This window comes from Amblyraja radiata, chromosome 31 (assembly GCF_010909765.2).
Source record: "Amblyraja radiata isolate CabotCenter1 chromosome 31, sAmbRad1.1.pri, whole genome shotgun sequence".
NCBI classification, from domain to species: domain Eukaryota; kingdom Metazoa; phylum Chordata; class Chondrichthyes; order Rajiformes; family Rajidae; genus Amblyraja; species Amblyraja radiata.
Window position 1 is genome coordinate 17,233,103 of NC_045986.1, and position 11,416 is coordinate 17,244,518.

At 41.8% G+C, this 11,416-nt stretch overlaps 1 protein-coding gene across 1 annotated transcript; it reads left to right on the plus strand.

Moving 5' to 3' along the window:
* The first annotated feature begins 6,597 nt into the window (after positions 1–6,597).
* On the plus strand, positions 6,598–11,060 carry LOC116990428 (prostate stem cell antigen-like). Its single transcript, XM_033048084.1, has 3 exons — positions 6,598–6,837; positions 9,709–9,816; positions 10,480–11,060. The coding sequence occupies exons 1-3, from the start codon at positions 6,786–6,788 to the stop codon at positions 10,665–10,667; spliced, it is 348 nt and encodes a 115-aa protein (XP_032903975.1). The 5' UTR covers positions 6,598–6,785; the 3' UTR covers positions 10,668–11,060.
* Positions 11,061–11,416: the final 356 nt, after the last annotated feature.

An 11,416-nucleotide genomic window follows, 5' to 3' on the forward strand; every position in this document is an offset into this window, starting at 1 on the left:
CAAACGGTATTCATTTTATAATCTGAGAAGATTATTTAATATTATATACTCCAATAGAATCCCTAACGCAGAGCTAGCAATTATCTCGTTAGATGCTGAAAAAGCATTTGACCAGGTAGAATGGCCATATTTATTTTCGGTGATGGAAAAATTTCAACTAGGAGAGAAGTACTGTACATGGGTTAAATTGTTATATTCTAATCCAACAGCTAGAATATTAACAAACAAAATGTTATCAACTAAATTTAATCTCTCTAGAGGCTGTAGACAAGGATGTTCACTATCCCCACTATTATTTGCTCTTGCAATCGAACCCCTAGCAGAAAGCGTTAGAAACCATCCAGGAATATTTGGATACAATACTAGAGACACAAGGAATAAAATCTCCTTATATGCAGATGATGTACTAATATATATTACAAAATTAGAAACTAGTATTCCAAACCTATTAAATCTAATAACTCAATTTGGTCAGTTTTCGGGATATAGAATCAATTGGAATAAAAGCGAAATCATGCCAATAACAAAATTCAATTTACATACAATACAACAATCCCCTTTTAAAATAGTTAAAGATAAATTTAAATACTTAGGAATCTATGTAACTAAGACATATACCTCTTTATTTAAACTAAATTTCCCACCCTTACTGAATAAACTACATAAGAATATTCAGTACTGGAAAACACTCCCCATTTCTATGCTTGGGAGAATTAATGCTATAAAAATGATTTTTTTACCGCAACTGCTGTACCTACTTCAATTAATTCCGATATATATCCCAAAAACTTTTACAAAAAAGTCGATTCCATTGTTACAAGTTTTGTCTGGGATTATAAGAATCATAGAATAAGTAAAAAACATTTATGTAAATCAAAGATAAATGGAGGTCTGGCTTTGCCAAATTTCTTATTTTATTTTTGGGCAGTCCATATTAAAAACATGAATTTCTGGCTGGAAGAAATGGATCAACAACCAGATTGGCTAATGATGGAAAAGGAAGACTGTCTACCTTTTGAAATTGGACCGATCATATTTGCCCCCACAAAACTGCACAAAAAAACCTATAAAGAAAACCCCATAATACATAGTGGAATACGAATTTGGAAACAAATTAAAAAAGATTTAAAATTGAATAATATACCACTCTGCCTTCCCATTGTAAATAATCCTTTATTCAAATCATCCTTTATGGACAAAGGTTTCACACAATGGAAAAATTATGGAATCAAAAATATAGGACATCTTTATGGGAAAGGTACTTTTCTTTCATTTCAAGAGTTACAACAGAATTATGGACTGCACTCAAATAATTTCTTCAGATATCTACAAATTAGAGATTATGTTAAATCTAATACACAAGTCTACAGGAATAGGGAATCAGAAATTCTTGATGAATGTCTGAACAAGCATCCTAATACTGAAAAACTAATAGCTTATATTTATAACACCCTACTAAACAACGAGGTACCACCGACCAAACCATATAGATACAAATGGGAAAATGAAATAGGTCATCCTATCACGAAAGATATGTGGGACGAAAGTTTACAACAAATACATCAATGTTCATTAAATGCCAGACATACTTTAATACAATTCAAGGTCTTACATAGACTACACTTCTCTAAAATAAAACTAAATAGAATCTTCCCACAAATCTCTCCTATTTGTGATAAATGTCTACATCTAGAGGCTAATTTAACACATACGTTTGCAAACTGTATAAAACTTAAACATTTCTGGACTGATATTTTTGAAATAACTTCAGAAGTTATTAATACAAAACTGGACCCAGACACAAAATTAATAATACTTGGAATATCAGAACAAAGCTTAACACTCACAACAAACCAAAGAAATTTCCTCAATTACAGTATAATAACCGTAAAAAAATTAATATTAAAATTTTGGAAAGGCCCTACAACCCCCACAATTAAAATGTGGATTACGGAAATGTCGGAGACCCTATACTTAGAAAGAATTAGACTTGTCTTAATGGACAAACAAGATCTTTTCCATAAAATTTGGGCTCCATTCATTAACTATCTGAAGGGATAGATTGGCACAGCACGAGGACCCAACTGAAACTTGAACTCAGGAATAGATGAAAAGCTATACTTTATAACCTACGAACCTATCTCCATTGATGTATTACAGGTAACCCATTCCACCTCCCTTGTTTTTCTGTTGTGTTTTTTTTTTGCTTTCTTTTTTATTTGTAACTTTCTACCCTCTCTTTTTCCCTCTTTCTATAAAAAATAAAAACACTAGAAGCAGAAGTAATTGATAATGGAAAACTTTAATAATGTATGACTGATGTATATGAAAAGTTTTTTTACTATAATATGTAACTACATTTTATAATATGTCTACTTCTAATAAATAATTTTTTTAAATTTTTTTTTAAAAAGGGCTGCAGCCATTTTACAGCCGCATCGAGGGGACTCACCGTGGAGTAGACGTGCGTTCAGTGTTATTCGCAGCTCAGAGAGCCGTGACCTTCTCGCTTCCTGGTCTGGCAGAGACTGAGAGAGGCACGACACTTCCTGGTTTTATAGTCCCTCCTCCTGCCGCCAGCGGGGGCAGCAGAGAGAATGGGGAATTTTGTAAAAACATTAATATCTCTCTCATTTTTCATCGACAGAACAAATCCTCCGCACTCATATGGTGGAGGGGGGCTCTGAGCGAGGTCGCCAAAAATGACCGCCGTAGGCGGCGGCGTTCTCTCGGAAATCGCAGCACAGTCGGCCAAAAGCGGTCAAGATCAGAGATTTAGTAATATAGATAGATGACCTGGGCAGTTGTAATACCGAGGTCGCTTATTAAAGGATGTTCCTTTCAGAAGGAGACGAGGAAGAATTTCTTTAGTCCGAGGGTGGTGAATCTGTGGAATTCATTGTCACAGACGGCTGTGGAGGTCAAGTCAATGGATATTTTTAAGGCATAGATAAATTCTTGATTAATATGGGTGTCAGAGGTTATGGGGAGAAGGCAGGAGAATGGAGATAGGAGGGAGAGGTACATCAGCCGTGATTGAATCACGGAGTAGACTTGATGGGCAGAATGGCCTTATTCGGCTTCCAATTTGCTTTTTTGTTTGTTATTGATTTGAATTATGTTTTGGAGCAGGTTACATATATATACAGCTTCAGTAACTCCAACAGAAGGCTGTGGAGGCCAAGTGAATTGATATTTTTACGTCAGAGATAGATAAATGCAAGTCAAAAAGTCAAGTCAAGAGAGCTTATCGTCATGTGTCCCAGATAGGACAATGAAATTCTTGATTGCTGCAGCACACAGAGTATTGTAAATACAGATACAGAACAGTTCAGTGTGTCTATATAGCATAGACCATATATACACACATAAATAAACAGATAAAGTGCAATAGGCTGTTATAGTTCAGAGTTTGTTTGAAGTTGTGTTTAATAGCCTGATGGCTGTGGGGAAGAAGCTGTTCCTGAACCTGGATGTTGCAGATTTCAGGCTTCTGTACCTTCTACCTGAAGGTAGCGGGGAGATGAGTGTGTGGCCAGGATGGTGTGGGTCCTTGATGATGTTGGCAGCCTTTTTGAGGCAGCAACTGCGATAGATCCCTTCGATGGTGGGGAGGTCAGAGCCGATGATGGACTGGGCAGTGGTCACAACATTCTGCATTCTTTTCCGCTCCTGGTCGCTCAAGTTGCCATACCAAGTCACGATGCAACCAGTCAGTATGCTCTCAACTGTGCACTTGTACAAGTTCGAGAGAGTCCTCTTTGATATACCGACTCTCCGTAATCTTCTCAGGAAGTAGAGGCGCTGATGTGCTTTTTTTTATAATTGCATCAGTGTGCTGGGACCAGGAAAGATCTTCGGAAATATGCACGCCCAGGATTTTGAAGTTCTTGACCCTTTCCACCATCGACCCGTTGATATAAACAGGATTGTGGATCCCAATCCTACCCCTTCCAAAGTCCACAATCAGTTCCTTGGTTTTGCTGGTGTTGAGAGCCAGGTTATTGTGCTGGCACTATTTGGTCAATCGGTTGATCTCACTTCTATGCTCTAAATCGTCACCATCAGTGTTACGTCCCACAACAGTGGTGTCGTCAGCGAACTTGATGATGGAGTTAGCACTGTGGCCAGCTACGCAGTCATGAGTATAGAGTGAGTACAGCAGGGGGCTGAGCACGCAGTCTTGAGGTGCTCCCGTGCTGATTGTTATCGAGGATGACACATTTTCACCAATATGGACAGACTGTGGTCTGTGAATGAGGAAGTCGAGGACCCAATTGCAGAGGGATGCGCAGAGACCCAGATCTGAGAGCTTGGTAACCAGCTTGGATAGGATGATGGTATTAAACGCCGAGCTGTAGTCAATGAATAACAGCCTGACATATGAGTTTTTGTTGTCCAAGTGGTCCAGAGCGGAGTGGAGAGCCAGTGAGATCGCATCCACCGTTGATCTGTTGTGGCGGTAAGCGAACTGCAGTGGGTCCAGGTTCTTGTCGAGGTAGGAGTTGATATGCGCCATAATCAACCTCTCAAATCACTTCATCACCACAGACGTTAGTGCCACTGGTCGATAGTCATTGAGGCACGTCACCTTGCTCTTCTTGGGCACTGGTATTATTGATGCCCTTTTAAAGCAGGTGGGAACCTCAGTCCTCAGATGTGAGAGGTTGAAAATGTCCGTAAAAACTCCAGCCAGTTGGTCCGCACAGGTTTTTAGAACACGACCGGGTATACCATCAGGTCCAGGTGCTTTCCGAGGGTTCACCCCTCTGAAGGATCTTCTGACGTCGACCTCTGTGGCCGTGACTGAAATACCGTCAGGACGAATGGGTAAATAGATTCTTGATTAGTACAGTTGTCAGGGGTTATGGGGAGAAGGCAGGAGAATGGTGTTAGGAGGGAGAGATGGATCAGCCACGATTGAATGGCGGAGTAGACGATGGGCCGATTGGTCATATTCTGCTGCTATCCCTTATGACCATCTGACACGTGTTTTATGTTATCCCACTGCGTGATGGAGCCCGGGACTCTGGCGCTGTGAGGCAGCAGCTCTACCCATTGCATGGCGTGGGGCACATGATGAAATCTGCTGTGTACTTGCATGTGTATGAATCAATAACCTGGCCGTTCATCATGTGAAATGCGACCACACCCAGGCTGGATGGAGATAGGTGTTGGCTTTTACAGTTTGTATGTTGAGACGTGTACTTACCCTGCAACACTGACAACCAAAGATCGTAGTATCTCTCTGGTCTCTTTGCTGACAAACCACACAGCCTAGTTTGAGATGTCTGCAGCTAAATACAATGCCCTCAAATATATAATGTCTGGGATATTATTTATTTATTTGTTTCTGTACTCCACAATTTGAGATTTGTAACAGAACAAAATCTCATGTGGTTAAGGATCACATTGTCAGATTTTAATAAAGGCTATTTTGATACAGTTTGGTTTCACCATGTTGTTCTTAGAGATAAAAAAATATTATATAAATGCAGGGTTCTACCATGAGAGCATGAGCTTCACCTTCGGGGAGAGAAAAGAGCGAGAGAGAGAGAGAGAGAGGAAAAGCTAGGACCATGGTGTGTGGACAGGAGATTGGAATGCATAGAGGGACGTAAGAGTTATTCTGTATTGTGTCTTTATTGATAGTTTTTGTGTTTTACTTGTGTTTGCTTTAATAAATAATAATTTGTGCTCTTCAAGACATTTGGCTCTTCGGGCTAACGGAATCAAGGGATTTGGGGAAAAAGCAGGAACGGCAGCCAATCTACCGCCCCGTTCCCTAAAATCTGGAGAAATGACCCGACTGGAAACATCACCAGTCTACGTTCTCCAGAGATGCTGCCTGACCACCTGAGTTACTCCACAGATGTTGCCTGACCACCTGAGTTTCTCCACAGATGTTGCCTGACCACCTGAGTTACTCCACAGATGTTGCCTGACCACCTGAGTTACTCCACAGATGTTGCCTGACCACCTGAGTTTCTCCACAGATGTTGCCTGACCACCTGAGTTACTCCACAGATGTTGCCTGATCACCTGAGTTACTCCACAGGTGTTGCCTGGCCACCTGAGTTACTCCACAGATGTTGCCTGATCACCTGAGTTACTCCACAGATGTTGCCTGACCACTTGAGTTTCTCCACAGATGTTGCCTGACCACCTGAGTTACTCCACAGATGTTGCCTGACCACCTGAATTACTCCACAGGTGTTGCCTGGCCACCTGAATTACTCCACAGATGTTCCCTGACCACCTGAGTTACTCCACAGATGTTGCCTGGCCACCTGAGTTACTCCACAGATGTTCCCTGACCACCTGAGTTACTCCACAGATGTTGCCTGGCCACCTGAGTTACTCCAGAACTTTGTGGGAAGATGTTTGTTACCAGCACCTGCAGTTCTTTGCATCAACTTCCCTGATTCCTTCTCCCCCGTTCGATAATTCCAGCATTTCGTACCTGTCACTTTCACAATTATGTTTCCATTGTCATCTCTTCCAGTAATTCAGGTTTTCTTGTAGTCAACACAAATTCGATGTTTTCCTTGCCTCCTCCCTCTACCTCTATCACGCCATCACATAGTCAAAATCACAAGGGATTTTCAATAAATGCTCAGAGTGCTGGCGTAACTCGGCGAGTCGGGTAGCATCTCTGGAGAACACAGACTGGTGACGTTTCCAGTTGGGATCCTTCTACAGATTTCAGGGAATTTGAAGACTTCTGTTTGAAATTGTTCCAGTTCTCTCTCTTGCCCTCGAAGCTCAGCTGTTCAAATCCAAAGATGAATTGCCTTGTGGTCCTGGTAGCTGGTCTTATTCTCAGTGCCTCTCCGGGTAAGGAAATATAACTATTTTGTTGTCCTCTCGTTTAACTGTGGAAAGGCATTTTAGATTCTCAAGTGGGATTGGAATTCTTGGTTAAACATTAAGCTGTGTGTTCGTTCACATGTAGAGAGTTTGTTACTGAATATGGAGTTAGTTATTGTCAAGTCCAGAGTGTTTTATTGTTATATGTCCCAGATAGAAGGAATGGTGACGTTTCAGATCGAGACCAATATTCCATCTAATTTTTAGTAGTTTGTATGCGCAGAAATCTTGTATATTGCAATATTTTATGCTGTTACAAACGTGTGTGGGCACTGAATTCTTGTGCAAGTATAAATCTGAAATTGTTTCACGATATTTTTGCCATAGCCACTCTCTCATTGCTAATAAAACTGTATTGCCATTTTAATATAATACAAATAACATATTTGTAGAAATATGAATGTAGAAATATTATGTTGTATTCAGTTAAGATTTTATCCTATACCATGAAGTTTGAACTACTTTGTTCAGTTTGTTGTACCATTAAATAAAATATCAATATATTTGTTCTCGTCCCACCTCTCTCCTCCACCTCTCTCCACCCCCCCTCTCCCCTCTGCCTCTTCCCTCCCCCTCTCCCCTCCCCCTCTCCATCCCCCCTATCCCCTCCCCCTCTCTCCTTCCCTTTCCCCATTCCATCTCCACCCATCACTCCATTTCTCCCATTCCCTCCCTTCCCACCTCCCTCTCCCTCCTCTCCAAGGTCCAGTCCCGTCTATTTACTCAACGGGACTGGCAGCATGCATCTCTGGAGAGAAGGATTAGGTGACGTTTTTGGTCGAGACCCTTCTTCAGACATAGAGTCAGGTGAAAGGGAAATGAGAGAAATAGACGTTGATGTAGAGAGATATAAAACAAACAAGTGGGACCCCTTGGTTCCCCCAACGCAATATTCCACCATTCACCCATAGCCCCCAACTGTGCTGGCGTGTCTCCCCCTCTTCTTCACCCTCTCTCTTCACTCCCTCCCTCTCCTTTTCCCTACCCCTAGTCACTCCCTCCCTCACCTCTCCCCATTTCACACTCGTCCACTAAACACAATGTTTAAATAACATTTCTTCTCCTCCCCTCCCCCACTCCCTCCCTCTCCTCACAACAATGTAAGAAATCTTTCATTGCACTGGGCGGATCACTGTTGATTGGCAGCTGAGATCCCACCGTGATGTCATTTTCGGGTGGAGCACCTTTCACGGCGGCTTATGTAAATGAGATCCCATTGTGATGTCGTAGCAGCAAACTGCCAGATTCTCCCAGCAACCTCCGCAGCATCTGTCAAGTTATTGTTCTCAAAGTGGGGTTTTGTAAATTTTTAAATGTCAATAACTTGTGAAATATAACATCAATCTGAACAGAGTGATTCAGCAGAATATTTATACATTGAATAAAGGGGCTCTACGGGTGATCATGAGTTCAGTTACACAACACCAACGACCTTACAAATGGCCAGAAGTTAGAAGATGATTAACTAATACCAACAGTCCTGCGTGTGGTCATTAGATCTGTTACTTACAAAATCACAATTTGCCCTATGATCAGCTCCAACATGGCCATATGTGGACCTATTTATATTCTGTACATCTCTGTTGTTGTGTCACTTCCCTAGTCTCGTATCAGTTCCCTGTACTGTGTCCAGATATTACCTCTCGTGGTCTATCGGTGCCCACTTAATTAGCCCATAGCTAGCACCCTAAGGTAAGCCTTGCAAATTTCTATAATTCTGCAATTTAGCCACGCCATGTTTCAACACTTAGCTCCTGGTCATGTACGCACTAACCCTTGATCCTCCAAAAAATGAGATCCCATTGTGATGTCATTGTGGGGTGGAACACTGTTGAGGGGCAGTCAGGTCTTTTCAAGTGTTTTTTTGTTTTAAATGTGAATAACTTGCAAATTATGGCATCAATCTGAACAAAATTTATTTTTTTGCACATCATAGGACAATGGTGAGTAAGGTGGTGTAAAAAGTGTAGCACTATCATGTACCGTTTTTGCACAATTATAAATACAAAACTGGCACACAAATATAGAAACAAGATAAGAGATTTAGTAATATAATAATAGACCAAGTGGGACCCGTTGGGTCCCTGTCAGATGGGAGGCCTGATCCTCCCACGCAACCCATTCCCCCAACGCAATATTCCACCACTCATTCATAGGTGCACTGCACAGGGGCTGCACATTTCGCCTTATTCACTCTCCCTCATTTTAAACTTTAAAAAAAGTGCAATTGCACTTGCTAGCTGGCTGAGCTCAGTGTACTGTGACTGTGAAGTCATAGCTGCAGATAGAAGAATTTGGATTTTTTAAATACAAAAATGTGAAATAACGTGAAATATGACATCAATCTGAATGAAACTTGATAAAACATACCACAGGACAATTGTGAGTAAGGTGATCCAAATATTGTAGCGCTATCGTGTACCGTTTTAGTGTGATTTGAAGGTCTCACCCACACGCAGACATCCAAACAAACAAGACGAGAGTTTTAGTAATACATGGATTGAATATAGATGAATGATAGGTATGCAAACAAGTAAAAATGATAGCGGAAACAGTCCATTGTTAGCTGTGGGCGAGGAGAGAACGAGTTACAAACAATGAGACTCGAGATAACGACTTTTAAACCAGTACAGCCAGTTTGGATTTGGGAGGGTCTCGACCAAAACATCACCTGTACCTCTTCTCCAGAGCGGCTGCCTGACCCGCTGAGTCACTCCAGCATTTTGTGTCGGTATTGTTCTAAGTTTAATGAAAGGAGTTGCTCGTTTTCAGAGCAGCGGCAGAACGAGCTGCAGGTGTCTCTCACACAACTTCCTCTGTTTTGTTCTCAATGTACAGGTAACGCTTTGCAGTGTTACTTCTGCTTAGGATCAACTCAAAGATGCGTGACTAATACTGTTACCTGCTCTGCGGGGGAGCGATGCTACCTTGTGACTGTAGAGGCTGGTAAGTACGAATGAATTTGAGATGCACATCTCTAGTTTAGAGATACAGCTTGTTCCATGCACCCACCACCCTTTGTGTGAAAAGGTTACCTCTCAGATTCCTATTAAATCTTTTCCCCTTCACCTTAAACCTATGTCCTCTGGTCCTCGATTCCCCTACTCTGGGCAAGAGGATCTGTGCATCTACCCGATCAATTCCTCTCATGATTTTGTACACCTCTAAAGGATCACCCTTCATCCTCCTGTGATCCATGGAATAGAGACCCAGCCTGCTCAACCTCTCCCTATAGCTCACACCCTCTAGTCCTGGCAACATCCTCGTAAAGATGTTAAGACTGTACGATTCTGTGAATAAATAGCTGATTTACTCATAGAAATGTGAAAACTCAGAGGCATTCACACACAGGGTATGGAACAAGCTGCCAGAGGAGGTAGTTGAGGCATGGATTATCACAATGTTTAAGAAACAGTTAGACAGGTACTTGGATCAGACAGGTTTGGGGGATATGGACCAAGCGCAGGCAGGTGGGACGAGTGTAGCTGGGACATGTTGGCCGGTGTGGGCAAGTTGGGCTGAAGGGCCTGGCTCCACGCTGTATCACTCTAAAATTATACATGAACTATGAACATAGAAATTATTTAACTGACCATTCTGTTTTTTCAGCTGGTGCAACGGGTTACAGCGCTGGATGTTTTCCCCCTGCTGCATGTAATGTCCAGCCAACTGTCCCAGGAGCCTCAGTCTCTGTCAGCTGTTGTGATACTGACCTCTGCAACGCGAGTGACCAAGTTAAATTATCTCTTCTGCTGTTCCCTGCTCTGGTCTCAGTCTGGTTTGCAATATTTATGTGAAGCAAGTGCATAATAATAACGCACAGTGCAATCTTCTGGGTGCTTTTTGTCTGAAGATCAGGGATAATGAGTCTTAACATTTGATTTCCAAGAGATTAGCAACTTAATCTAACAGATGTGCAAATCCTTTTCATTCCAAAATCAGTAACCCTCATCCAGGTTCAGGATTAGTTCATCGATGGTGGTTAGTTCTATGGGTTCTGTAATTCCTCAATCTTACAATTTACTATTTAGTTTGTTATTGATTTGAATTATGTTTTGGAGCTGGTTACATATATATACAGCTTCAGTAACTCCAACAGAAGGCTGTGAAGGCCAAGTGAATTGATATTTTTACCGCAGAGATAGATAGATTCTTGATTAGGGCGGGTGTCAGGGGTTATGTGGAGAAGGCAGGAGAATGGGGTTAGGAGGGAGAGATAGATCAGTCATGATTGAATGGCGGAGTAGATTGCTGTCAGAGGAGGTAGTTGAGGCATGGACTATCGCAATGTTTAAGAAACAGTTAGACAGGTACTTGGATCAGACAGGTTTGGGGGATATGGACCAAGCACAGTCAGGTGGGACGAGTGTAGCTGGGTCATGTTCGCCGGTGTGGGCAAGTTGGGCTGAAGGGCCTGTATCCACGCTGTATCACTCAAAAATTATACATGAACTATGAACATAGAAAATATTTATGGCCGAATGGCCTAGTTCTGCTCCTATCACCTACTGCATGACCTTATAACACCGTGTTTATCTCAGGAGGC